The 25,640-nt window shown below is 42.4% G+C and overlaps 1 protein-coding gene across 1 annotated transcript; it reads left to right on the top strand.

The window, feature by feature from the left end:
* Positions 1 to 25,640, top strand: HECA (hdc homolog, cell cycle regulator). The gene is made up of 4 exons (XM_064413513.1): positions 1 to 368; positions 14,385 to 15,425; positions 18,540 to 18,694; positions 21,321 to 25,640. Exons 1-4 carry the CDS (start codon positions 137 to 139, stop codon positions 21,483 to 21,485), a joined length of 1,593 nt encoding a protein of 530 aa, XP_064269583.1. The 5' UTR covers positions 1 to 136; the 3' UTR covers positions 21,486 to 25,640.

Raw genomic sequence — 25,640 nt, 5'->3', positions numbered from 1 at the left:
CCGGGCCCCGCCGCCCACCGCGGGCGCGGCGCAGCGCGGCTGCCGCCGCCCCGCCATGAGCCGGAGGTAGCGGCGGCGGCGCCTTCCGCAGCCGCCGCCGCCCGCCCGCCCCGCCGCGGCGGCGGCCGGGCCCGCGATGCCGAACCAGAAGGGCGGCAAGGGCAAGAAGAACAAGCGCGCCAACAGCAGCGGCGACGAGCAGGAGAACGGGGCGGCGGCGGGCGGCGGAGCCGCGGCGGCGGCGGGCGGCGGTGCCGCGGGTGGCGGCGGAGCCGGAGCGGCGGCCGCGGGCGGCGGCGGCGGAGCGGGCGGCGGAGCGGGCGGCGCGGCGGCCGCGGGCGGCTCGGCGCCCGGGGACGTCAAGAGCGGTGAGCGGCGGGCCGGGCCCGCGGCCTCCCGCGGTGGCGCAGGCGGCGGCGGGGACCGGGGGGGCGGCGCGGGGGGACCCGCGGGGCGGGGGCGCGCCCGGAGAGAAGGGGTTGTGCGGGGGGGTGTCGGCCGGGCCCTGCGCGGCTGCTGCCGGAGGGATCTCCCCGAAACACACGGCGGGGCGGGGTGTCCCCGCCCGGTGACCCTCCGGAGGGCGGGGGCCGCCCGGCGGCGATGCTGAGAGCGGCGGGAGCCCGCGGCTCCCGTTGGCGGCGGGCGGTCCGGGCAGCGCGCATCCCCTTCCCGGCGGGCGGGAAGCGCAGCGCTCGCCGGCAGCGGCCGCGCCGCGGCTGGTTCGGGGCTCCGTTGAAAAATCCCCGCTTTATTCCGTCACGATTGAAAATGGAGTCCTGCTTTTCGGTCAGTTTTGTTTGCCGTCGTGCAGCAGTTGGGTTTGTCAGGGCAGCGTGCTCACTTCGCATCAACCATTTTATGCTGCCTTTGGTCCGTGGGTTGGATTTTGGTTCCCAGCGGTTATGGTAAGGTGGTGTATTGCCGAAACTTGAATTGCTATTCATGTTTGTTTCGCTGCAAAAGGATGTGTCAGGCTAAAACTAAAGGCAGGCAAAGATTTTATTACAGTTTTGCTAAGCCAAAAACCCCCTTAGTTCTTAGTTCTTCTGCTAGGTTTGCAAACTGCAGTGCAGAGTCCCTACTCCTCACTTTTTTCCTCTCCCAAGTTCAAATTTCAGCTTTTTATTCTCCATGCTTTTCAAAAAGTGGGAGGGTAGCTACAACTGGTATTATGCTTTGTGACAGTAGTTTTGCCTGTGGCTGTTAGAAATGCACTTCCAAGTGTCTTAGTTTGGTTTTCAAGATGTCTGATTCCCATGTATTATCTAATGGAAACTTTTCCTTGGAAATATTATCAATTAATTACGAATCGCTTTAGCAAATGAGGTCTTCGCCAGACTGCTTTTGTGAGACTGTTACTCGAGAGAATCATGGAGAATGATTAGAATTTCCTTTTTGGGTTTATTTCAGGTTTTTTCTTTACTCTTTGCTTTAAGCGAGCGAACAAGGGGAAAAAAAAAGAGAGGCTAACAGGAGTTAGAATATTGCTAGAGTATTTTTATCATGACTTCAGTATGGTAATGTAATATGTCCAACATCCACATTGCAGGTGGTGTCTTACATGTTGGCTTTTCTTTGAGTAGGGAGAAGCAGTATTTTGAGTTTTTGTTTTGCTCAGGCACAAGTGGCAGCAGCGGTGCGTTTCTGGTGTGGCTGCATTGCCTGTGGGTGACGCGGTGGTGTTCCATCTGCAGGTGCCACAGGAGGTGATGCCCGTGAGCGCTGGTAGTGGTACAGCTCTCTAGCTGGACTGGTTATTGGTCTTCTTCAGCTGTAGGGTTGTGTGTCCCACATGCTTGGATAGCCTTCCCCTGTGCTGCCCAGCTTCCCCAGAATTTGAGGCTGCCTTTCTGACGTCTAACCTGAGGTGCTCCTTTATTCTCTCTCCCTGCTTCCATATCAGGAAGTCAGTGGTCAGAAGCATCCCTTGACTCTTTCACCAAATCCCTCACTTCCCTTTTTTTTACCCTCTCACTACAGAGGTGCCACCTTGGCTTCAACATTTGCTGTACGCTGTCTGGTCAGCGTACCTGATCTTCGCCGTGGCAGGATCATTGCATCTCGTCATACACTTCTTTTCAGATAATCATAAAAGCTGGAGTGGTAGATGTGGTTGCTAGCTTTATTTTACACTTGCTACTGCCCATCAGATAATCCTGAGCTGTAAGTTTCATAAATTGTATTCTCTCTGGTAAGTGCAAAGCTTTCAACAGTCTTGGTTCAGGTTGTGCTGCAGAATTGGGAATCTGGCTCATGTGCAGGGAAAAGATTAGACAATGATAACGGGTTCCCTCAAGTCTTCGAACCCAATGAATCTGAAATGAATCTCTGTAGTGTAGCCACAGCCCTGGAGGCAGCTAGCCCACTACTAGACTCCAGACATTTGTAAGAGGCTGTGCCCTCGAGGGTTGCTTGAGCACTAAGCAGTTTGTGGAGGATGTGGCCTGCTGCAGTGGGTGGTGGGGTTAATTAAGAGCTCTGCTGTGCATGGTCAAGTCTTGAGTGTTTGAGGGAGACTATCTGGGTTGTGGATTAAGTCTGCTGGGTTGCAGGGAAGCTCCTAGCTGTGCTGCCTTTGGGCTGTGCAGCTGCATGCTGTGACTGGTGCTGCCCAGGCTCACTGGTCCTGTGAGACCCCGGGCTCGCTCTTCTCTTCTGCATTGTCACCATGTGCTGCTCTAGTGTAATCTGTGTGTGTTTGGTGTCACTGCTCTCCTGCTCCACCTGTACCCTGGGAATGCAGTGCATGATCATAATGACATAACCTGCTTTCTGTCATTAATGTGGCAAGACAGAAGTATGCAGAGATGAAAGCAGCAGATTTAGCAGTTGAAAACGTCTCTGCAGACCTTGGCTTTGCATTGTGATGTCACTATGATGGTCTAATTACACAGTCACATCAGGATGCTACTTTGCTCATGAAGAGACAGTGATTCACATATGGGGTTTTTGTAACTCTTCACAGTTTGTTGTGTGGTCCATGTATTGTTTCTGCCCCTGATCCATGTGGCACAATGAAATAGAATTTTAATTTCCTCTGGGCTTCTCTGTGCAGCCCTGACTAGCTGTGCCATGTGATTGGGAACTGCCGGTACAGCACCTCTGTATCGTGGAAAGTTCTTGTTCATTTTTACATTTTGATAAATTTTGCCTCAATCCCTGCACAATTTTTTCCTTTAAACTGACAGCCAGTTTTTGGCATGATAACTGAGAAATGTCAGCAGACTTTTCTCCTGCCCCAACAGGACATTTGTTTATGGTTTTTTTGGTGGTGGTTCAATTTTTGCATGTTCAGAGCTCAAACTGTGCTTGAAGGGTTCTAGACTCCCACAGGGGAATTGGGAAGGCAGAGAGCATAACCACTGACCAGATGTGATGGCTTTTCTTACTTTGCACTCTCAGTTTCTCAGCAGGTATTGGGATGATGCCTACAAGGGGGATTCACATTCTCTAGCTATGTCCTTTGTTCCTCTCTCTCTTCCATCAGACCATGTGATACATTAATCTTTCTTGACCAAAGTGCATCCATTTTCTGCACTAAGTGATGCACAGGACATGGAGAGGGGCTTATAGGGAATGGGGTGGACTGGTATAACAGTATCACAGTGCACAGGGAAAGTGAGATGTGATGTCACAGAAAGTCTCATTTCTTAGGTTACCTGTCTTCAGAATGATTAAATGATGTTTCTAAAAAATATTTTAATTTTCTGATTTTCTAGCTTGTTTTCTGTGTTATGTTGCATAAAATCTGAGCTGTCATTGTGTAAAATTATATCAGTAACTGCATGGGATTTTGCACTTACCCCATTGATGGTAGTGTTCCTGATGGCAGTAGTCGGTTACCTTCATCTGCAGACATAAATGAGTATAACATTTTGTGGATACTTTGCCCCATCATCAGAAGAGGAAAATCCACAGGGTTTACTTTTAGATCTGAGGCTCTGAGGAACAAATTCCTATTCTGTCTCTGCCTTGCTGAGGCTGGACACTTTCAGATTCTGTGTTCCAACTGTTTCATCCCTTTATCCTCTAAACGTCTTGCTCTAGTCTTGACATAGAGTTGTTTCTGACCCTAATATTCCTTATTCTATCCATTTTCTTTGCCTTGTTTCCATTCTTCATCTCATTGTCCAGTAGAGCCAAGTCCTCTTCTTTGGCTTGGTAATCCCTATCTTAACATCTTGCTGCTTCATCCCCTTGTCATTGTCACTCCGTTCTCTCCAGCACTGTTGCTGTGGGAAGACTAGAGAAAAGAAAAAGCTGTGTCTCCTTAGCTGTGCTTTTCCCCTTTAACATGTAATTCATTAAAGCCAGCCAAATTAAAGTAAAAATACCCCCACAGCATCACTGTCTCTAAATTACTGTCCTGCAGTGTACTGGCCACTTGTTTTAAGGTAATTTTTTTTTTCTCCCCCTGCACAAGTAGTAGAGCTGGTGAGTTGGTTGGTTTGCAGGTGAAGCTGATGGCAGTCAGATTTGTGTGCTTTTGAACACTTTGCCCAGTTTTCATTAATTTGTAGGACTGATTTACTTTCAAATAAAAATGCTAATGTAGGAGAAGTGTATGGAGAGGGAAATCAGTAAGCACAACAATTGAACACTGTGACTGGCCAACAATTATGACTTATTAAAAAAAGAAATATCCTGGATGTGGTATAGTTAAAGATGGACATCAAATTCATCAATGCAATGTTTAATTTAAAAACAGAGTTTTCAGAGAATTAATTGTTGAAGTATTTAAGCCTGGATTAATATTTGCTGTCAAATGTTCCCTGCTGCATATAACATCCAGTTCCAGTTTGACACTCTAGTGATGTTCAGTATTGGCACCTTCTGATTATTTAGCCTGAGGGAGTCCCATTGGTATCAGTGAGACCACCTGGAAAATTAAATTTCTATTCTGTTATAGTGACTACAAAATTTAATACTTATTAATCTACTAAGGGGAAATAATTTTGCCTTATAATACTATTGTGTTCTTCTAACTGCAGAAATCAATTGAATGCAAATTTCACTGTCTCTATCAATGCAAATCAGGTTCAAAAGGACTTTCATGTTAGTTTTAGGATTTGAAAACTGTGCAATTACATGCTTTGGTAGCAAATGCAGTTCATGTTTTGCAAATCCTTGCAAATGGAATCATGTTCATGGTGTTACTGAATAAAATAAATACTATCCTTTCATGCAAGCAAGTACACACCCATTTAAGTTTGGGGGTTTTAAGTTATTTGCTATCAAAATGGTTATCAGGGCCCTGACAGCATTCTGTGTTCATGTGATTAGTTATTGCTCAAGTGTAGTGCTTTCATGAGTAAGGTTTAGGTTTGATGTTTGCTCTGTTTTATACAAGGAATACAGTTTTTTAACTCATTGCTTTGCTTTGTCTGTACTTATCCCATATCTTACTCACAGTGATCTAATAAATAGTGACAAAATGATTTCTAGCTCTTGGAGACATTTGTAAGTTTTCTTCAGTCTTTCTTACAGCCTTGCATATTGAGACATCCTTTGATATTAAAGTACTGTCATGGCTGGCAGGAGTCCACCCTTCTCTGCTTTCCTTCCTGCAGCATGTGTAAGAGGAAAAAACAGAGGAAAACCTTGCATTCAGCTCAGAGTAAAATCCTACAGCTAATCTTCAAGGTGTCTAAATTATAACAGTATTAGTAGAGCATGGGCTTTCTTTAAACTCTTTTGATAGAAATTCAAATAATTTCAAAGAGGCCTCTTGAAGCAGTAATCTAGTCACTGGAGTGGGTAATTCCGTTTTGAAAGCTTGTGGGATTTCGAGTGGAGCACTGGCATTTCCTGGTAGACTTTAGTGACATTTATCTTGAGAGCATTCACTTCAGCCTTTATGTCTTTCTGTCTGTCCCTTGGAGTCTATCAGTCCTTCTTGCTGGGCTTGAGAGGGATATTGCTGTTATTCCTGTCTCCCAGGATGCCTGCTGGGAGAGGAGGTAGTTTCTGTTGGAGCCTGGCTATTGGGTGTGCCTGGCACTCCCCATCTCCCCTTGTGTGGTGCCGATACCCATGATGGGAGCAGTGTCCAGCTGAGGTCTCTTATGTGCCACACAGGTGCCAGGGATGGTAATGACGGGGCTGGCATTGTGAGGGAGATGTCTGTGGGAACCAACAACTCCACATCAGGAGCTGCTGTCTTGAGGAGATGCTGGGTACTGCATCTGAGTTTCTACCAGCTTCTTTAGCCTTTAGCATGGAAAATGAAATACAGTCTGTTGCAGTGAAACTTGGGAAGGATGGACCAATGACACAAATATCCCTAGATTTGAAAATATAAGAGGTGTTGGTACCCCTTGATTGAAGCTGCTTTCCTTTCTTGTGCTTTTGCACTGGGTGTGGTGGCTAGCTGGCTCTCAGTCTGAGCGAGTCCAGCCTGCAGTGTTTACATCTGTGCTTGGCATTAGGGCATCTACTGCATGCCACAGTTATCTCTATTTCCAGCATGAGTTGGAGTTTGCCACTGAAAACTTGCTAAGGCAGGTACAGTAGAATCTGCTTCAGTTTTTATTAGAATGACTGTTTCTTGAAGCACTGAGGTTAGTTCTCTGTAGCAGTTCAAGTTATTAAAAGCTCTTGGAAGGCTAAAGTGAAAGGATTTAATGGTTACAGTGCTTTTCTGTGGGGACAATTAATGTGCAGACTGAGCAACAACCAGTGTTCAAAATACATTGAGGCCCACCAGTCTTGAGATAGTTATTCGTCTCTGCATTCACCATGAGAGAAGTCATCAGAAAAACCCACATGGTGCTGAGGAGTCTTCCTGGCTGGGGCATGATTGCTTATGGCACAGAGAACCAATTGTCTTCTGACGTGGTTAAACCAAATCAGAGTTCACATTGGAGCACTGGGGGTGCATAGTTGTCCTGGTACTGATGAAGGTAGAGGCTTAGGTCTGTTCTCTGGGGATATTTCCAGTTGGGTTCAGGTGTTACAGCACAAGCTGGGGCAAGATTTCTCCTATACAGAGAGGGTCTGTACATCACAAGCAAAAGCCAAAGCTTTTGTTTGTGATTGTTTTCTATATTTGGACAACACATATTAAATGGAAAGAAACTGGCTAAGTTGGCTAGATGATAATTGTGCACATGATGGTGATTTCTACAAGACCATATGAATTCTCATGTTGGGTTTCAGCAGTGTAGGCAGTAGGTTCAGCTTGGAGCACAGATGGCTGTGTAAACAGGCTACAAAATTATTGTGCACATGAAAGTGCCTATTTTCCTTAGTTTGTACAGTTTCAATCTTGATTTTCTGCCTTTGGTGAGGTGATGGTTGAGCTGGGAGTGGGTGGTTGAATGAGAGCTCAAGATAACTGTATCACATGCTGGTAGCTGATTTCATAAACAGGCATTAGCTCAGACTGTGCTGTTAGTTAGAAGGTGTTAATGTGGCAGGTATGAGTTAAGCCTTTATGATTTCCATGGTATCTTCCTGCTGCTGTGAAGTTGCTAGGTGTGGTTTTTTTTAACTTATTTTTTTTATTGCGAAGAGATTGCCTTGGAGGTCAGATGTGAAGTTAGCATAAGTGGAGTGCATGGAGATGCTTCTAGTAGCTAGTGAGCCCTCTCTGAGTCTCATCACCTAAATTCTCTCAGGGTTTAACAGCTCCAAATTACTGGAAATCTTTTCTAGGGGAAGGTGATCACTTCATGTTACTGCTCACTTAATAGAATTAGTGACATCCTGCACATGGGGTAAAGCATGAGGGAGCTGGGCTGCTTATGGCTTTGTTCTCCTTAAATCCCTTCTGAGTAGGTGTTGCCTGCGGCTGTGTGGTCCTTGGGGACAGGATTGAGCTCTGGATTGGCACCTGGTGACAATATCAATATGTAGGTGCATAAAGCTATCAGCCAGACTGACTCCACACAGCTCCTCATTGCAGTGGCACTGCCTCTGTCTGTTGCTTACTGCCAATGGACTGCTGACCTTGGCTTCTCTTTCCAAGAGCATGAGGGAGTCTTATGGCACAGAAAAAGCCTGCAATAAGAGTGGCTTACCAGGTACTTCTGTCCACAGTTTTTTTCCCTTCCCTTGTGGAAGTTTTCGTCTTGATCATTCAGCAAAGATTGCTTAAGAAGTTTTGAAGAGATATCAGTCATCATCATTGAGTGTTACCAGTATAAGCCCTGAGCTGAGCAGTTTTGAAAGATTTCTCTTACTGTTTGTCAGCTGTTAGTTGTTGTTCTGCTGCACTGAATATCCAAGCCTGCCTTTTGGATCAACTTGTGAAACCTTTTTCCTGATTGCATTCTTCTGCTGCACTTAGGCTTTTAGGAAAGTGGCCACTCATTTCTGTGTTGCCATGTGATTTGTACTATTTAACCAGTTATGAGTATGACAATACCATTTTGTCACATCTTGATAATCTTTGGAATATTAGATTATATTACAAGGTTCAACAAAGTAAAGACATCAGGCACTTACTTCAAGTTTTCTCTTTCTCTCTTTTTTTGTGGTGGTGGTGGTTTATTTTCTACAGCTGCATTACAGTATTACTGCAGTAATATTATATGACATCAATTAAAATAAAGCTATGCTGATGGCAGAGGAAATTCAGAAGATCCCTGCAGATGGTTGGTAGGGAGTGGCCTTCGCCAGGAATGACTCAGCTTTGGTTCAGGCTGGCAGAGTGAACAATTCCTGGCTGTGTAAGGTTGTGAAGAGAGCAGTGTTCATGGGAAAGGAGGGTAGAGGTTAAAGTGCTTGTTTGCAAGGTATGTGTCCCACAGGAGCCCTTCTGGCCTAGGTAATGTGCTGGCAGCCAGTGTGTCCTTGGCTCAGATGGAGAGATGCTAGAGTAACAGCAGACCAAGAGCAAGCCACAGTAAGTGTCTTGCAACCAATCCGGTGCCAAGACCTTTCCCTTTTATTGGGGATAATTTCTTTTTCCAGATCCCTCACAGCCTCCTGTTGCCTGACAGTTGTTTCAGGATGACAGCAGGGCCGTCTCGTCCAGCCGCCGCCGCGCTTCCCTCTCCCTCTGCCCCCAGCCTCACATGTTTAACACCTCCCCTGAGTTTTACCAGAGATGGCAAATCTGTGCAGTGAGCTGAAACCTGTGCCGACGAGTAGGGGAAATAATTATCTGTTTCTGTCCACTGACTGAAAAACTCTGGTGCCTAACACAATGGGTAATGTGGGAGCCTAGCAGGGGAAGAGCGAATTTTGCTTTAGGCACCTGCATTGAGGGCTTGGAACAAATGGGAGCAGTCACGAAACTGAAGCCATGGAATCATTGCATTTGGCTTGCTGGGTCCATCTTTGGTTTTATGATGGGTGTGTAAACAGAAGTAAACAACATTCTCCTTAATATACTTCACCAGAGGGGTGTTCCTCAGGCAGCTGTTCTGCTGCTTTCATTTGGGTCACAAAATGGGAAGGATGGTCTTCATATACTGCCTTTCTTTTTTGTGAAAAGGTAGAACCAGTTCACGTGGGAAGATTTTTTTGTTGTTGTTGAAAGAGGTATTTTTCAGATGTTTTGTTTGTATTCCTATTCCCGGCTTTTATGGATGTTTATAAACCTGAACAGAAAAAATGAGAAAAAGCCAGAAAAACCAGTCCAGGTTCCTTGCAGTCTTCTGTCATATTCTCATTTTCAAAAGAAAAATTAATTTTATGGTGACTCTGTCAAACATAAAACACAACCTTGTTTAAACGGTGAGCTATCTTTGCACAAATGTACGTGTGCTTGGAATGTCTTATGTTATTTCTGTTTTAGAAAACATTTACGTACTGCTCCTTCCAACAATTTTCAAAATCACTGTTCCAAATCACTGCAGAGGAATATGAGAAAACATTTATTTTTTTTATGTGGGAACATAATGTATTGAAAGAAGCAGCACGCGCTTGTAGTTGCAACTTGACAGCCTACGTTGAAGCTGTTCTGCTCCACAAAACTGCACACTGTCTTGTTTTGTTCTCTTTGGCTGTGAAACCCATCTTGAAACTGAGAGTTAAATAGAAATTCTTTTATTGTTATTTTGGCATTAGTTTGAAAGGAGCTGCTGGGAGATTAGATGTTGCTCTGATACTGTGTAATCTTTCATTTTCCCTGAAGTTTAGTTTCATAGCTTTGGAAACCAGAAACTTGTTGAGTTGTTAGCTACTTGGAAGCAAATTATATTTAGGTGACAAACTGACTTGGGGATATAGGTGTGGATGGGCAGTTTGGCTGTGTAATTTCTATTTACTTCCCATCATAATCTCTGTTGACAGTAATCATTAATAGCATCATCATAAAACATTAGGACAATGATTCTAGCTCTGACCTTTTGAAGAATATCTTAAAATTTATTTCTAATTATGGGAAGTACAAGGGCTTGATAACAAGAATTTTTAAAGTCTTGTAATACTGAAAAAAAGTCCTCTGTCTCATTTATAAAATGATGATTAAATAACCCATACCACTTTGAAGAGTATGAATTGATAGGAAGAGCTCTTCACATTACCTAGAAGGACGCTCCCATACTGATCTGAATGCTGTCTCTTTTGCTTCTAAGGCATATCTGTTGCCATGAACTGGGAAAATTGCACAAAAATTGCTGTTTTCTGTTTCTCATTTATTCTTTATGCAGGAACATGTGGCATGGTTATGTTTGGCAGGAGACATGGGTACAGAGAAGTCCGCAAGGGATGTTCGGCCCTGCACAGTCTGTTTTGTACAGATAATTTGAAATGTGTGGCAAAACCAAATGTTGGCTTGAAGATTTTTTATGCTTTTCAGGTAGTGGAATTTTCTGCTTTCTTATATACAGGAAAACTACAGAAAACAACAGAACTTTCTACTGAGACAACTTCAACTAGCCATGCTGGGCTTCTCAGTTTCTGTTATGGAAATACCGCAGGAGTTTAATCAAGGCCTTCTCCAAACCAGCAGACTTGATAAAAGCAAATCTGTGTCAGTGAGAGCAGGTGCTTTGACTGTCATGGCATAACTTGTGCTGTGGAGTGTGGCAACATGTCAGAGAGAGCCCTCTTAGCTTTCTGGAGTATGTCCTGTGCGGCTACAGTGACAGTAGTGAAAAGCCAGATGAGTCCCCAGAAGAGGTGAATAGACACCAGCTTCTCCTCTTAGCAATGATGTTTTCCAAAGCAATCTCAGTTTATTGGGGTCTTTTGCGTGATGGAAGGCTTTTGTTAATTCTGTTGCTGTCTTCCAGCTGCTCTAGACCTGCTTTTGCTGTGGTGATTATGTGACCAGCCAATTCACACTGTGTGGATAGCAGATCAGATTGAGGGAATGTGTGAAAACTTGCAATCATCTAGTTAACTTAAATGTTGAAGAAGACATCGCTGTCCAGAACTTGCAGCTTTGCCTTTTTTTGCCCATAGTTCCATTGTGGGAAGTTCCTCAGGTAATCTGGTGTCTGTAAATTCTTAAGGAGAAACGGGAGAAGATCTCATTCCACAGTATTTCCATTGACTGATAAAAAAAGTCTGTTGAAAGTTGCCTTTATTTTAGCCTCTAGACACCCAGTATATGATCATAATTAAGTAATTGCAGACACAGTCTGTGGTGGTGGTTTTTGTATTTCAGTCACTTATTTTATTAATTTCATTTTTTGTCCACATAGTGAAGAAGAGTCTGTAAACTTCTCAGGGAACTAGAGATCATATGTTTTTGCATACAAACTCAAAAACGTGTTCAAAGAGTGATCAAAGAAACAATTTCCTTTTTTTAGTCAGGTAACTGTGCCGGTGTGGATGAACAAGTATAGTGTCTGTATTCAATTCTAGACTTGTCTGTGTAGTACTTTCTCAGCTGTCAGCTATAATTATACCTGCAACGCTTAGAACATTTACTCTCTGAAACACAGTGAGAGCATAAGTGGATTTTTGGCATGTTCTTTTTTTGCTACCTTCTTGTAATGGTGGAAAGGAATATCTACCAAAATAGATGAATAAAGGAAATACATAAGTGAGAATTGTTCATATTGGCCTCTGGTACTTGCCCTCACAAATGACTTCTGACGATTTGCCTTTCATGGGTTCAGTTTAGCTGGCCTCTCTGAGGTCAATTTATACTTTCAAACCTGAAATATGATGAAGGAAAGACTGACAACAAAGAAAAGCTTTTCACACTTGCTGTGGTAGTGTGACTTGAATCGAAGTCTAGGAGAATGCGTGGAAAACTCTGAAGTGGTAAACTGGCAGATTTTGTTTCAGAGCAGATAAGTTATTGCTCACTTCTGCTCTTGGCCAACAACATTATAGTGAAAAATAGCAACATTATACTTAATAACACTCAGTAAAAGAGTGGAGAAATGTTAGTCACTGGTAGCCAATAAATTGTTGCTTCTCAAAGACCTCTCCAAACTTGTTATTAGCGGGCTTTTCAGAGACGTGAGACGGCCAATAACAAAATATTTGTCACATTATAGAAGGAACTTCCAAAGAGTCTCTAGGGAAAGCCTTTCTTGTCTCTCTTCTCTACAATTTGGTAATTTGTTTTTAATGACTGAAAAGTCCATATTTTGAAATGAAATACGCTTTTTCTTCTTCAAAGGAAAGCTTTTGGGAATGTGTTTTGCTTGCAATTTATAGGCCACTCCCTGAAGGAAAGGTATTGCAGAAGAGCTCTTCTTGCAAGTGTGCCATTTTGGCGTTAGAAACAGAGACAGAAATTAAGTGAAGGATGTGGAATCTTCCAGGGAATGGCTCAGAAAAGTTTTTCTGTGTAATTTGTGCCTCTTTCTTTGGTATAAGTACGTTTTAAGAAGGTAGCTTTGAACATTTTGTTTGTTTATAGCCTTTTCCAAAAACTTGCTGGAAAAAGGACCAGTAGCACAGCAAAGATCTGTTGTTGCAGAACACCTGATTTGTGTATTACTGCTGTAGGACAGGTGATGATGGATAGTGTGTCTCATACTGAGAGTCAGAGTCAAAGTACATCTAGGAGCATAAAACCTCTCATTCTACTGCAAATTATGTAGTGTTGTTTGTGCAAGCAGTGATAAAAATGGGATTAAAAACAACGCAACAGAGTGGTGATTTTTTTACCTGCTCATCAGGTAGAAATTTGCAGTCCTAAGGGGAAAAAAATTCAGTCATAGCAGTCTGTGTCCTCAAGGTTCTGTGCACCTCTGCCATAAGCCCTGGGGCCCTGGCTGAGTCTTCAGGGGAACTTCAGGAAACTGATTGCTGTGTTTTAGATAGGGTGAGGCAGCCCTTGACCATGGAAGAAGCCTCCTAATATTTGAAAGCAGCCATACAGAGGTTAGAAGGCAGCCTGACTGCCCTGTTGGAGCAGTACTTCCTGATGAAGTCGAAGAATTAGGAAGACAGAAATACAGAGAAGTATTTTTAATACTTGAGTAAGCATATGTCGTAGGGGTCAACCTGCTATAGCATATAAAAAGTTCTTACAAAAACTCCAGTAAAAAATTTCCAAATCTCTTTTGAGCCTCCCAGCTGCAACAGAGCAGCCAGCAATGGGAATCATATGTAGTGGTACTTTGGTGAGGAACTGGAAAACGTCATTGCTTCTTAAATGCAGAAAATTCTTTTGTAGAACATTTTTTTGTGTAGAAGTGGATATTGTTGCTGTGAGGTAATTGAAGTAAACTGTTCTTTGCTCAAGGATATAGCAAAGCTGCTACTTTGGTGATAAAATATCATGTTGCACTTGGATTTTTTCACCTGTCTGTGCTGCAGACAGGTTTGTTTGGTTTGTGAAATATAGCTGTCTAGAAGGTCAGTGGTGGTGATACAGTCTGTATTTGCCTAAGCAATGTAATGAAGGCCCTGCTTTCTCTACTAGGAACGTAAGCTCTTTGTCATGCTTTTCAAAGTTCTCGGCTCCCTCCTTCTCTCCCTAGCAGTTGTCTTTAACTCAGTCCCCAAAAAAGAAATTTATTTTCCCTCAGAAATGATCATTTCCTGCCTCCCCCCATGACTGCAAAGCTGGGCTTTCTTACTTGTATTGCTCACTTGCTTTTCAAACATCTTACATTTCAAACAGGCATCTCTGTGTGTTCTCCCCATGTTGCCGGTCAGGCTTCAAAGCAGCTCTCCAGAAACATTCTCAATGCTTTCTCCTTTCTTCTTAATGCCTTGCAACGGTATCCACAAATACTTGAGGAGGGCTAATGCTTCTGAGGTGCTTTGGTTTTAAGTATTACACAGACTGCAGTGTCATCTTGTTTCTTTATTTGTGCATTTCCTTATCTCTTTTCACATGCTTATCTCTTTTGGGCAATTACTGCTTTTTTGCACTGACCCAGAGCTGGTGCTTGTGGCCCTTCAGTATTACAAGTTGTTAGTAAGAGCTTGGGTGTGTATGTCACAGTGTTTAAAGAAAGTACTGCAATAAATGGGCCATGAAGTTATTAATATATCTGTTTTACCTTCCACAGAAGCCCCTTGTGCCACTCCACTGATCTGTAGCTTTGGGAGGCCTGTGGACCTGGAGAAGGATGACTACCAGAAGGTTATATGCAACAACGAGCACTGTCCCTACAGCACTTGGATGCACCTTCAGTGCTTCTACGAGTGGGAAAGCAGCATCCTCGTCCAGTTCAATTGCATTGGCAGAGCCAGGAGCTGGAACGAAAAGCAGTGTCGCCAAAACATGTGGACCAAGAAGGGATACGACCTGGCTTTTCGGTTCTGCTCCTGCCGCTGCGGGCAGGGTCATTTAAAGAAGGACACGGACTGGTACCAGGTGAAGCGGATGCAGGATGACAAGAAGAAGAAATCGGTGTTGGAGAAGAGTACGGGAAGGTCCATGACAGAGTCAGCAGAGGAGGCCAAGAAAGGCAGGCCGGCCAACAAGCCGCAGAAAGGCTTGAGTAATGACCTGCAGCGAAGGCACTCCATGGACAGGCAGAACTCCCAGGAGAAGGGTGTCATGGGGGGCAGCTACGCCGTTCGCTCGCCTTGTGTCTCTCCTGGCCAGTCCCCACCCACCGGCTACTCCATCCTCGCCCCCACGCATTTCAGCGGCCCTCGTTCCTCGCGATACCTGGGGGAGTTTTTGAAGAATGCCATTCACCTGGAGCCCCATAAGAAGAACATGGCTGGTGGGGGCATGTTCAGGAATGCACATTTTGATTATGGGGCGGCTGGCTTGCAAGCACACAGATCAGGACACTTCGATACCCCAGTGCAGTTTCTGAGAAGGCTCGATCTGTCTGAGCTGCTCACTCACATCCCCAGGCATAAATTGAATACTTTCCATGTGCGGATGGAAGACGATGCCCAGGTGGGCCAAGGGGAGGACCTTCGGAAGTTCATCCTCGCTGCTCTCAGTGCCAGCCACAGGAACGTTGTAAACTGTGCTCTGTGCCACAGGGCGCTGCCAGTGTTTGAACAGTTTCCGCTGGTGGACGGGACCCTGTTCCTTAGCCCATCAAGACATGATGAGATTGAATATGATGTTCCCTGTCACCTTCAAGGTACAGGTTGTCTGTCAGTCATGCTAGGTTTCATTAAATGATGGAACTGCCTTCTGTGCCCTGTCCCTGCCATTACAGATTTCCATCCTGGTTCTGCATTTTTAAGCAGTTCTGTAAAGCTTGAAGTAATGTCCAAAATACTCACGTGGATCAGATCAAAACATTTAGAAGGAATTAAAAAAGATGCTGTATAGAAAGATCCATGCTTTGTGTTTGGGCTTACAACTAAACAAGTTCTGATCCGATTTCTAGGTAGACCATAGGAAGGTTTTCCAGCCAGTCTGTTCTGGAGTTTATGCATGCTCATTTATCACTTGGGAGCATTACTCTAAGATGCACACCAACCTTGTAAACCACCTTTTCAATTTAAGCATGCTGTGCTGCAGCCTGGCTGAAAGTTGTATTTGTACTGCTGATGAGGGAGAGGCACCTCTCATCTGCTTTCAGACTACAGAATATCAGTTTTGTTTCGTAGCAAAGTATTATTTCTTATATACGGAAAAGGCTGTAGTCTGGCCTGTGATAACATAGGCTTGGAGAGGTTAGATGTGGTGAGAGTAAGCTTTTAATATGGTGTGTTAAAGCAGCAGTGTAGCAGTGAAGATTTTATACTTATTTCCAAACTTGCACGTGCTTGAGCTATGTCTTGATTATGTCCTAGCTCTCAGATGAGTTGAGACCATAGCACGTGTTTGTTTTTTCCTCCTGGAAAAACAAATTAATGTGGGCCAGCATGAGCTTCAGCTCTTCCAGAAAGCTGTGGCCCAAACTTAAGTCATGGGGTGGTACATGGCTGGATGTGCCTGTCCTGCAGCCTGCTAGCAGGCAGCATGGCTAAAATAAGTCAGAGAGTATTCCTTGTCAGGTGGTCAAAAGCACAGAATTATGTGTTGAAAAGTGTGTTGGTAAGGGATTAACCAGAGGTATTTTAACATTAAAGTTTCTCACCTTTCAGTAAAGTAAATTGTATCCCATGCATGGTCATAATATGTGTTATGTAACATACCTTTGCTCAGTAAATTTTGTATTTTATTTTTTTATTTCCTTAAATCACTATGCACTAAGTCACTAAACTGTATTCACACTAACATTATTGTTTCTGTCTTGCCTAATGTACTTTAAGGAGAAAAAGCAACAGGCAAATATACGAGCCAGAAAAGTTCCAGGATAAACAGAATATACCTATGTGAGATAACTTTGCTTATTTGCTTCGATGGGGAATCACACAATGTGCTTGTGATTTTATCAGTACAAAAAACTGGTTTAGTAATAATAGTGAAACTCATTGTTTGTTAACATTTACCTCTAATAATGAAACTGTGAAATGGTTTTTCTTTACCTTAACTATTTTTTAACTGTTGGATGATATATCTGAAAAACTTGTTCAGACAAGTTGCTGTGAATAATTAATTGTTAAAATTTTGTTTCCTTGTCCTGGGTAAGGTGGATTCTTACCAGAAGTATTCTCTGAAATGAAATTAAGCTGTAAGGTGCTATTCCAGGCTGTTATTTTCTTTTCAGGACAGAAAATCATTTATGTTACTTCAGGCATGTTTAAGATACCAGGTGCCTCATATCCAATACAAAAAGTATCCTGATAATTAAATGGTTGGGGAAGGTAGTATTTTAAAGTGCAGAAATGGTACAGAACTTCAGATGGGGACAGATATTTATCTTCCTGCTCAACACAACTGCTGTGCGTGGAGATGTTTGAACATCATCAATCTTGAGTGTTCAGTTTAGGAACGGAGTTAATTATATATGTTATGTGTATATTAAATACATTTTAGTTTCATCCCATCATGTTTTCTAGAGCTGAACATGCCAATGTAGAATAACTCAATTTTTACCAGCTCACACTAGTAAGTGTATTTTATATGTATGTTTTAAGAAGAGTCTGTTTTTTCTTGTTTTTCTAAAATAGTTGGCTTAAAAACCAAAACCAGTAAAACCACAGACTATTAATTTTGTAAGTGTCTGGTATAGACTGATCATAAATTATTAATATTTTGGTACCATTTTTGTAGAAGAGTTACAAGATTGTGTCTGTTGAATTACAGTTTGTGATGTGTTCAGTGCTTTGATGCCAAAGAGCACAAATTGCAATCCAAGGTGAACACATGTTGAACACAGTCCTGTTTTGTGTTTGATCTGTAACTTCAATACTGCTGAGCTCTGTCTTACATAGCAGTGCAACATCTGGTATGTTACAGGATTAGTACTCGGTGTCAGGCAAACTATTAAATTGCAAATCAGTTTAGTCACTACAAGTCAGGCGTAATCTAGGTACCAGATCTTTATAATTTATTTAGGAATTTTGGTTTTTTGTGAAAGTTGGTCTCAGATTTTGCATTGGTTAGTTCAGTCACATGTATGTGGTGAAAATATTTAATTTCCTAGTCTGAGCCACTTTTTTGTTTTTTATGGACATAAATGTAACTCAGGTTTTGAGAGCCATTGTCCATACAGAGCCCAAGGTGATGATAGAGCTCATTATATTCATAGTTCTGAACGGCATGTTAAAGTCTTTGTATGTGCAATATATAATGTAAATATACTTGTTAATGAACAGTCAGAAGAAAGTACATCAAAAAAATTTGCTCTTCTGACTGTTGCTTTTTTCCCATGGGGACTATTAATTAGGTTATTGGTTCCCTCTTTGCTGGAAGATACCAGCAAGTTGTTAAATGAATCTGTACCAAGTTTGCTAATAAGTTTCAGCACTTTTCCACTTCTTATGTCATGTGGGGATGAAGCTAGGGCAATATTCTGGTTTTGGAAACACAGCAGCTGATCTTACAGCTTAACCTGGCATCTCTTCTTGGAGGTTTAGCAACTCCTTTTATAAAATATTCTGCTAAGACCTACCAGCAAATGATGTAAGGGAGAGTGGGCAGGGTGATGACTAATTCCTGAGTTTTGCATAGCTTCAGTCAGGCCCTGTGTATTTCCTATGGAGAAGTACTTTTTACTTTATCTTTCACTCTTTATAAAGAAAAAAAAAAGAAAAAAAGATGTGATTTGTATCTCTGAAGGTCAGATAGCACATTGCAGAAAATGTCTATTTTAATCTTCTCTTTTTGGCTCCTTAAAATGTGTCTTTTCTGTCCACAGGAAGGCTTATGCACCTCTATGCTGTTTGTGTAGACTGCTTAGAAGGGGTTCACAAAATTATCTGCATTAAGTGCAAGTCCCGATGGGATGGAAGCTGGCATCAGCTGGGAACCATGTACACCTACGATATTCTGGCAGCATCTCCCTGTTGTCAGGTTAGTACCATACATAAGTAAGTCTCATAAGGTGAAATTCCAACTGATTCGATAAAGTCAAGGTTGTGTATCTTTTTTTCCCTTTCCTCCTTCCATCCTTCTTTCCAGCCTGTACCTATGAGTGCAAGACAAGAGGGCTGACGGGTCTCTGTCCCTTTGTTCCCAGAGGTACAATGGCCTTTAGCTAGGCTCAAGTCATTGCAAGGGTCAGTGGTTAATACACTTATGTTTTTAAATAAAGCCCCCTTTAAATGCATTGGTAATTAAATCTGATGCTTCATCACTAGTGCCGGGTATAGTTCCACCTTTTGAGCTGATGTTTTATGTTTCCAGGGTTTTTTAGTTCATAAATTGTGTTTTATCATAATTGTAGCAAAAAAGCTCCAAGGGAACAGAAAGGTCCAAAGTGTCTTTGTGCTTGGACATAACTCAGCTCTCCTTAATTTTGTGGCTGACCCTGGTGATGGCTCTCGCCCAACACAGCCTGAAGCAACTTCATGTTCATTAAATGCTCACCTCATCTATGCCTTGAGAGAGGAAGATCTGAGGCCTGGGGCTACTCCCGAGTGTGTCTGAGACAGCGGGATTGTTTGAATTCCAGAGAATTAATTGTCCACATGAGAGAGCACTTCTGCTGTGTAGGTAGGGGTAGACAGCTGTGAAAGAAACATCTGTCTGGGAATGACTCAGTGCTCTGCTCCAGGTGCTCGCTGGGACACGCAGGTGGTGTAGTAGGTCAGGGCAGAAGCCCTGCAGAGATACACCCATTCAAACTGGGATCACTTCATGGTAATGTGCATACTTCAAAGCCATCTGAAATACCAGTTTCTCAATATGCAAAATGACAGTTTATTTTAAATTTAACGTATTTACCAAAATGTGTTGCTCAAAAGACAAGTGGTGGTGCTGCTGCTGGATAAGGTGACATTGGTAGCAATTATAACTACAGACTGATACATTACCTCCAAATTTAGTGTCTCTTGAGGCTTTAACTTTTTTTTCTTAAATAAGAACTTCTAAAGGTGAGGAAAGCACTGATACTAACTTGCTACCTTTGTAAAAGTCAGCAGCTTCAAATCTGAATTTTTTCTGTTGAATGTACAAGAAAAGATTTAAGAGCTCATTATACAAGAGCCTTAATTACATGATTAATGGACAGTGTGACAGTACATGGTATAAGAACTCACTATAAAAGCATTAGCTGCAGTGACTGTGATTGCCAGATAATAAGCATTATTGTTTCACCATGATTGTTACAGATGATTCTATGCATACAGAAGAGTGACATTTAAATATGGTATATAATAGAATTCCAAATTGCCTTTCTGGATTTATTTTGAATAATTTCACGCCTTACTTCAAAACATTTAATTCTACATCACGAATTTGCAGTAGAATAACAAACTGCAACCATTGTCAGATTACTAACTCTTAGCTGATGTGCTGAGGAGAACCTAAGGAGAAAACACTTTGGTTAAGAGTTCCATAAAAATTCATAACCTAGTAGATTGTATTTCTTAAAATTTCTGCTTGAAAAGCAGAACAGCGAAGTTGTTGATTTGTTTCTTTTTGAGTCTGGTCTCAGCGGGGATAGTACTTTCATAATTTCCTCCTCTCCTCATCCAGGAAAATCCCTTAAATCAAGATGGCCTAGACAATACTTCTTGTTCTTTTAAGTGGAGAGCTGAAGCTTTCATTAGTGTACTGGGCTGTGAGGTTAAACTATGGTGCAGCTCAGATCCTTGCTGCTCATTTGCCATTTTTACTCTTTAACTTCTTTACAGTCTCAAATCCTTTCTGCTTCTCTTGATTTTTCCAAAGGGCTTGCTGAGCTTTCATGCTGCCTGTTGCTTTCTTTGTATCAGATGGGCTGTGTTTCTCAGCTGGATTTCTTCTGAAGTCTCACTTTTTTGCAACAGCTGAATATTAATAGCTCTGTCCGTCCTCACCTATGACCTTGGATTACTTCTCATATACACCCAGTTAATGTTGCTTCTTTGTCAGCTGGATTTTGTAGGATAGTTTGTGTGTTGAAGTGATGTTTAGTTTGTATAACCTGATATGTACTATAAATGTTTAAATAGACACTTAAAGTGACACAATACCATGTTGTGCTGATAAAATAGATCAATTTATACATTTGTTAAGCCAAAAGACTAAAATGCTGATATATTTCATAGACAGATGATGTTCAAACGTCAACCTAAATGGTTGAATTACGTGGCACAAATATGAAATTTCTCTCTTCGCTTTGATGCTTCATTAATGATTTATTGAGACGCCACTTCTTGTGCTGGGAAATGAGGAATTGATTCAGAGATTAAGCAGCACAGAATAAACCTTGATATTCTCTACCCTCCATCAGTCAGAGTGGGAGGTGACCCACTCCCCAGAATTTGGTGGTGGTCTTTAATCTCAAAGGCATGGTGTGTGTGTGTGAGTTGCAGTCCAGGTGAGGAGTGCCTCTACCAGCACATCCCATTACTGCCAGTTTCCTGACTGACCCCTTCTCCTGCTGGGGAGGACAGGGGACTGCCTCTGGCACCTCCTTTTCCAGAGGTGAGAAGCTGAGGGGGAGTGTGGTTATTTCAAAAAGTTTTTTTGTTTGTTTCTTTGTTTTTTGCAGGCTCGACTGAACTGTAAGCACTGTGGGAAGCCAGTAATAGATGTGCGGATTGGCATGCAGTATTTCTCTGAATACAGCAACGTCCAGCAATGTCCTCACTGTGGAAATCTAGACTACCACTTTGTGAAGCCATTTTCTTCATTTAAAGTTTTGGAGGCTTATTGACGAAAGCTTTGCTTTAGTAATAGCTATTTTATGGGTATTTCAACTTTATTACATATCTTTTTATAGGATTCATTCTGTGATGAAATCTAATTTCTTTTCTAACTGAAAGAGCAGCTTCTTTGTCAGTGTACATATTAATATGTATATATACATGTTGTTAAAACCAGAATCCTCCTGACAAGATCTCTGTGAAGGTTGGAGGCAAGCCAATTTAATGGCCTTTCAATATATCCCATGTGTGGGGTAAAGTTCAGCTAAAAATGACTTGGGTTTATTTTTTGTATAGTTGTAATACAGTTTATAGGAAGGGCGTGGGGAGACATAAAGGACAGAGAAATATGTCCAGTTGGAAAATGGGTAATTGCATAGGGTTGTTCCTCCAGCTTGGTGGAAATGGGAAATCCTTGGAAAGAAACTGTTACTGTTCAATTCATTCAGCCTTTTGCATTGGTTCCCAGGGGTGCAGGAGCTGGCCCTCTGTTGCCAGTCCCCTCAGCAGGCTTTCTTTGATTTCCCATGACCGGGGTAAACTGAGGTATCATGACAAGTGAATGTAAATGTGTGCCAGTCATGCAATCTTGAATGACTTCTTTTGGCATTGTGTCTTCCTGCTACGTGTGTTTGATGTGCATTGCCCTCACTGAGTTACAGTGCAGGCAATAGTGCTTCTTCCAACAGGGCTGTCATGGGTCATCTGCTCATACCAAAACAAGTTGGAGATCTTAAAATGCTTTATTTAAAGGTGTTTCTTCACAGACATTTTAGGGAAGGAGCTGGCTGAGCTGAACGGGGGTGTGGTTGTATGTGCCTGCTGGGACTGAGGCTTTGCTGTCTGCTGCAGGCTTGTGTGGCTGGTGTGGAAGGAGAACCATGTAGTGGGGTCTGGGCCCTCAGACCTGTGTGAGCTGAGAGGTAGAGTACAAACATGTCATCAGTTTTTAAAACAATTGCTGCACCTTTGTCTTTAAAAATTGTGTTCAGTCTAGGATCTAAAAACAAGGAGATGTTTTAAGAAAGCAAACTTAGCATATTTACTTCCTACATGCCTCTGTGCTGTACATAAGACTGCATTAAGCAGTGAATTTGTATCAGAGAGCTTGGCCCTGTAGACTCTGCAGTTGTTGTTTCTTGACTACCATTTCTCCCTTCCTTAAATAAATTTTTCAAAATAGGTCATTCATCTTTTGCTTGGTTTCTCAAATCAGTTGAGATTTAAGGGACGTTTGGTTTTTTTGCTTTTCTCGATAGTGTATTTATGAAGTGTTTGTCCACTTCATAAGTGTGGGGTTTGTTTCTGTTTACACAGTGGATTATTTTTTACTCCTTCTGAAACCTTTTGTTTTTTCCAAATGAGAATCTTCTTAGAGTGTATCTGTTGAAATCACGTCTTGAAAATGGCCCTGATAGTCTGCCACCCTGGAAAAGAAAACAAAAAAGTCAGAAGCCAAAATAGTGTTTTTTCCTATGTTGGACTGAGAATTACACTTTCTGCCGAATTAAGAAATTGTCATGCACATAAAACTCAAGCTGAAAATCCATGTTTCTTTATGTGTAAAAATGCCAAGTTCAGAGTTTTATTTCCTGGCTGTCTCCACTGCAGAATTAGCTCCTTTTAGCATTAGCTACCCTTCAAGTTATACCCAAGCTGCACAGAGTGTTGGCACAGTTTGAGTGGCAGTGTCCTTGGGTGCCACCCAGCTTGTGTGGTCCAGCGCTGGTCTGAGCAGCCGTGTTAGCAGGCTGTGGTAGCCTTCACCACTCGTGCTCCTCTCCTTCTGTGCAAGTTCCTGGGCTTGGTTTTGGGTTTGGAGTACATTCCTGAGGTTTTGTGCAGTTGTCCTGTCGGCACCAGTTTTGGGAAAACCTGTTTCTTCTTCTGGGAGAATTATGGGAAAGATTTTGGAGACTTCTAACACTGTCTTTTCATGGTGAGCACAAAGTTACACCAAGCCCAGCTGCAGTGGGACCAGCACTGCACCCATTGTCCATGGGAGCAGGAGCTGGCCTAGGGCATACCTGGGCAGGAAGAAGGTTTCTAGCAGAAAAAATCTAATTAGCTGTGCAGTGTAGAACTTTCCTTGTGAAGAACAATGGAATTCTAATTTGCATTAACTCCTCCAGAAGGATGAGCCCTTCAGCTTTGATGGTGTGTTGAGCAATCTGCTGGAGTTAGGGTGGCTGACCAGGTTGGAGTTGTGTTGCCTGGCAGGACCATGAGAACCAGACTAGACAGAAAGCAGCAGCTCTCACAGTGGCCTGAAATCACGCAGCAAAGAAAGCTCCTGTAATTAGGGAATTAAAGAGAGCAATTAAAGCATACATCTCTTACTGTAGGTTCAGTCTTGAGTGCCAGTCACACGTAATGAGTCTGGGGTGTCAGTTCCCACACAGGATATATGGCATTGTGTGCTGCTTTTTGTGCAGTGTTGGAGGAGGTGTCACTGTACAATGCACATGGTAGAGGAGAAGTGGGATCTGGAGTTGTCCTAGATACTTGTTCACTTGCTTCCCTTAGAGTAGCTTAGTTTATAATTCTGCCCTTTAAGTTTTTGGATGCCTCTCTAGACCTGTATGTGTGACAATCAGAAATGAGTAGACATGGAATAAAGGAAATATGGTCAGCTTTAAAAATAAGTATTTGAGAGATTGTGTAATACATCCAAGTCAAAACCAGGAATGGAGCAGACTGAGAAAATGGGATGGGAAAAGCACATTTAAAGTCTTAACACTGACAAGGAATTACATACAAATCTATCTAAGAAAGCAGTTTAGTTCTTTGCCAGCTTTTCCTTTTAGTTCTGCTGTTGAGTCTTACCTACTGCTTGAGGAATACCTATTTTCTTGTGAAACACATCTCTCAACTGGAGGCTAGCAGCATACCTAGCACTGTAAAAATGATCCTCGGTGGAAACCAGCTGAGCTACAGAAAGGTTCTTCTGAACTTTCACTCGAAAGTAAATTATCCATAATTTGTAAAGGCTTTCCCTGCTTCTTGTTGGTACTGAAATCTGCTCTTGGTTCACTGGAAAATTCACTATTTTCTCTAACATGCAGTTTCCAGTCAAGCAGTCAGCCCTCACCTTTGGCCAGGAGAGTTTCCTGGGCTTTGCCGAAGTAGAAGTGCACATGCAACTTCTTTAGGACCTGATGGCTGCTTTGGAGGTTAAACTAGACCACAGTTTCTCTGCTTCCTGTCTTGACAAGCACTGGAAGTAGTCATGAGCTTGCAAATGCATCATAAGGGATAATTTCCTCCCCAGCTAGGGAGCTGCTTGCTTTGTTTCTTTGGCTAGTTTACTCTTCATTACCTTTCCTTTCTCTGATGCTGTGTGTTCTTTTTAAGCTGGCCCATGGTCAGATTAAATTTGCCTGCAATATGTTGTGTAAATGAGAATGCAGTCCTCTGGATTTAGAGGTTCATTCTGCTCTTCTTCAGTGCACGATACTCCTTGTGATAGTAATGGGAGTTGCATGTGCAAATGCTTTTCTTTCCAGTAGTTAACTCCTTTCCATAGGAGAGGCTTGCATTTAGGTAGGCTTCATATTTTGGATGTGTAAAACTGAATTAATCCATCAGTAAGATGTCTACAAATAAATTTTGATAACCATAACTAACAAAATGGACATCTTTTACACGCTGATGTGTAATTTGACACCTACCAACATAAGCAGCCTGAAATTGTTGTTCTGTCTAATGCTGCAGAGTCATTATAAAACTACAGTGTTTTATAGCCAGACCATAGACTATCCTGTAGTCTATTTACATTAACATCTCCAGTAATGAGCAGTGTATTCATAATGAGTTGAGTTGGAAAAATAAGGAATATTCCTACAAGGGAGGCATCTAGCCCAATATTTTTCTTTTTTTCTTTACCTTCCCCCTCCCATGTGTTCCTTATTTTGCTGTACCAAGTAACCAAGGACAAACACGTTGTAAGGCCACTGGTGAGAAAACCCTTCAAAATGTACTTGTCCATAAAGGTTTCTTGTTGAGACATTCTTGGATTGCACTTTTGCAGATGGAAGAATATGTACATAGCAAATGAATGTTGATGAAATTAAAATAATTGGTTATGATATCATTTATGTGTGTTGTTAGAGAATATTTTGTTGTGAGTTCTCTGTATTAAAAAATAATAAATACCAGACAGCTAA

Source organism: Passer domesticus, chromosome 3, assembly GCF_036417665.1.
Source record: "Passer domesticus isolate bPasDom1 chromosome 3, bPasDom1.hap1, whole genome shotgun sequence".
Taxonomy (NCBI): Eukaryota; Metazoa; Chordata; class Aves; order Passeriformes; family Passeridae; genus Passer; species Passer domesticus.
The sequence above is the reverse complement of the archived record's forward strand: the minus strand, read 5'-3'. Positions and strand labels throughout refer to the sequence as shown.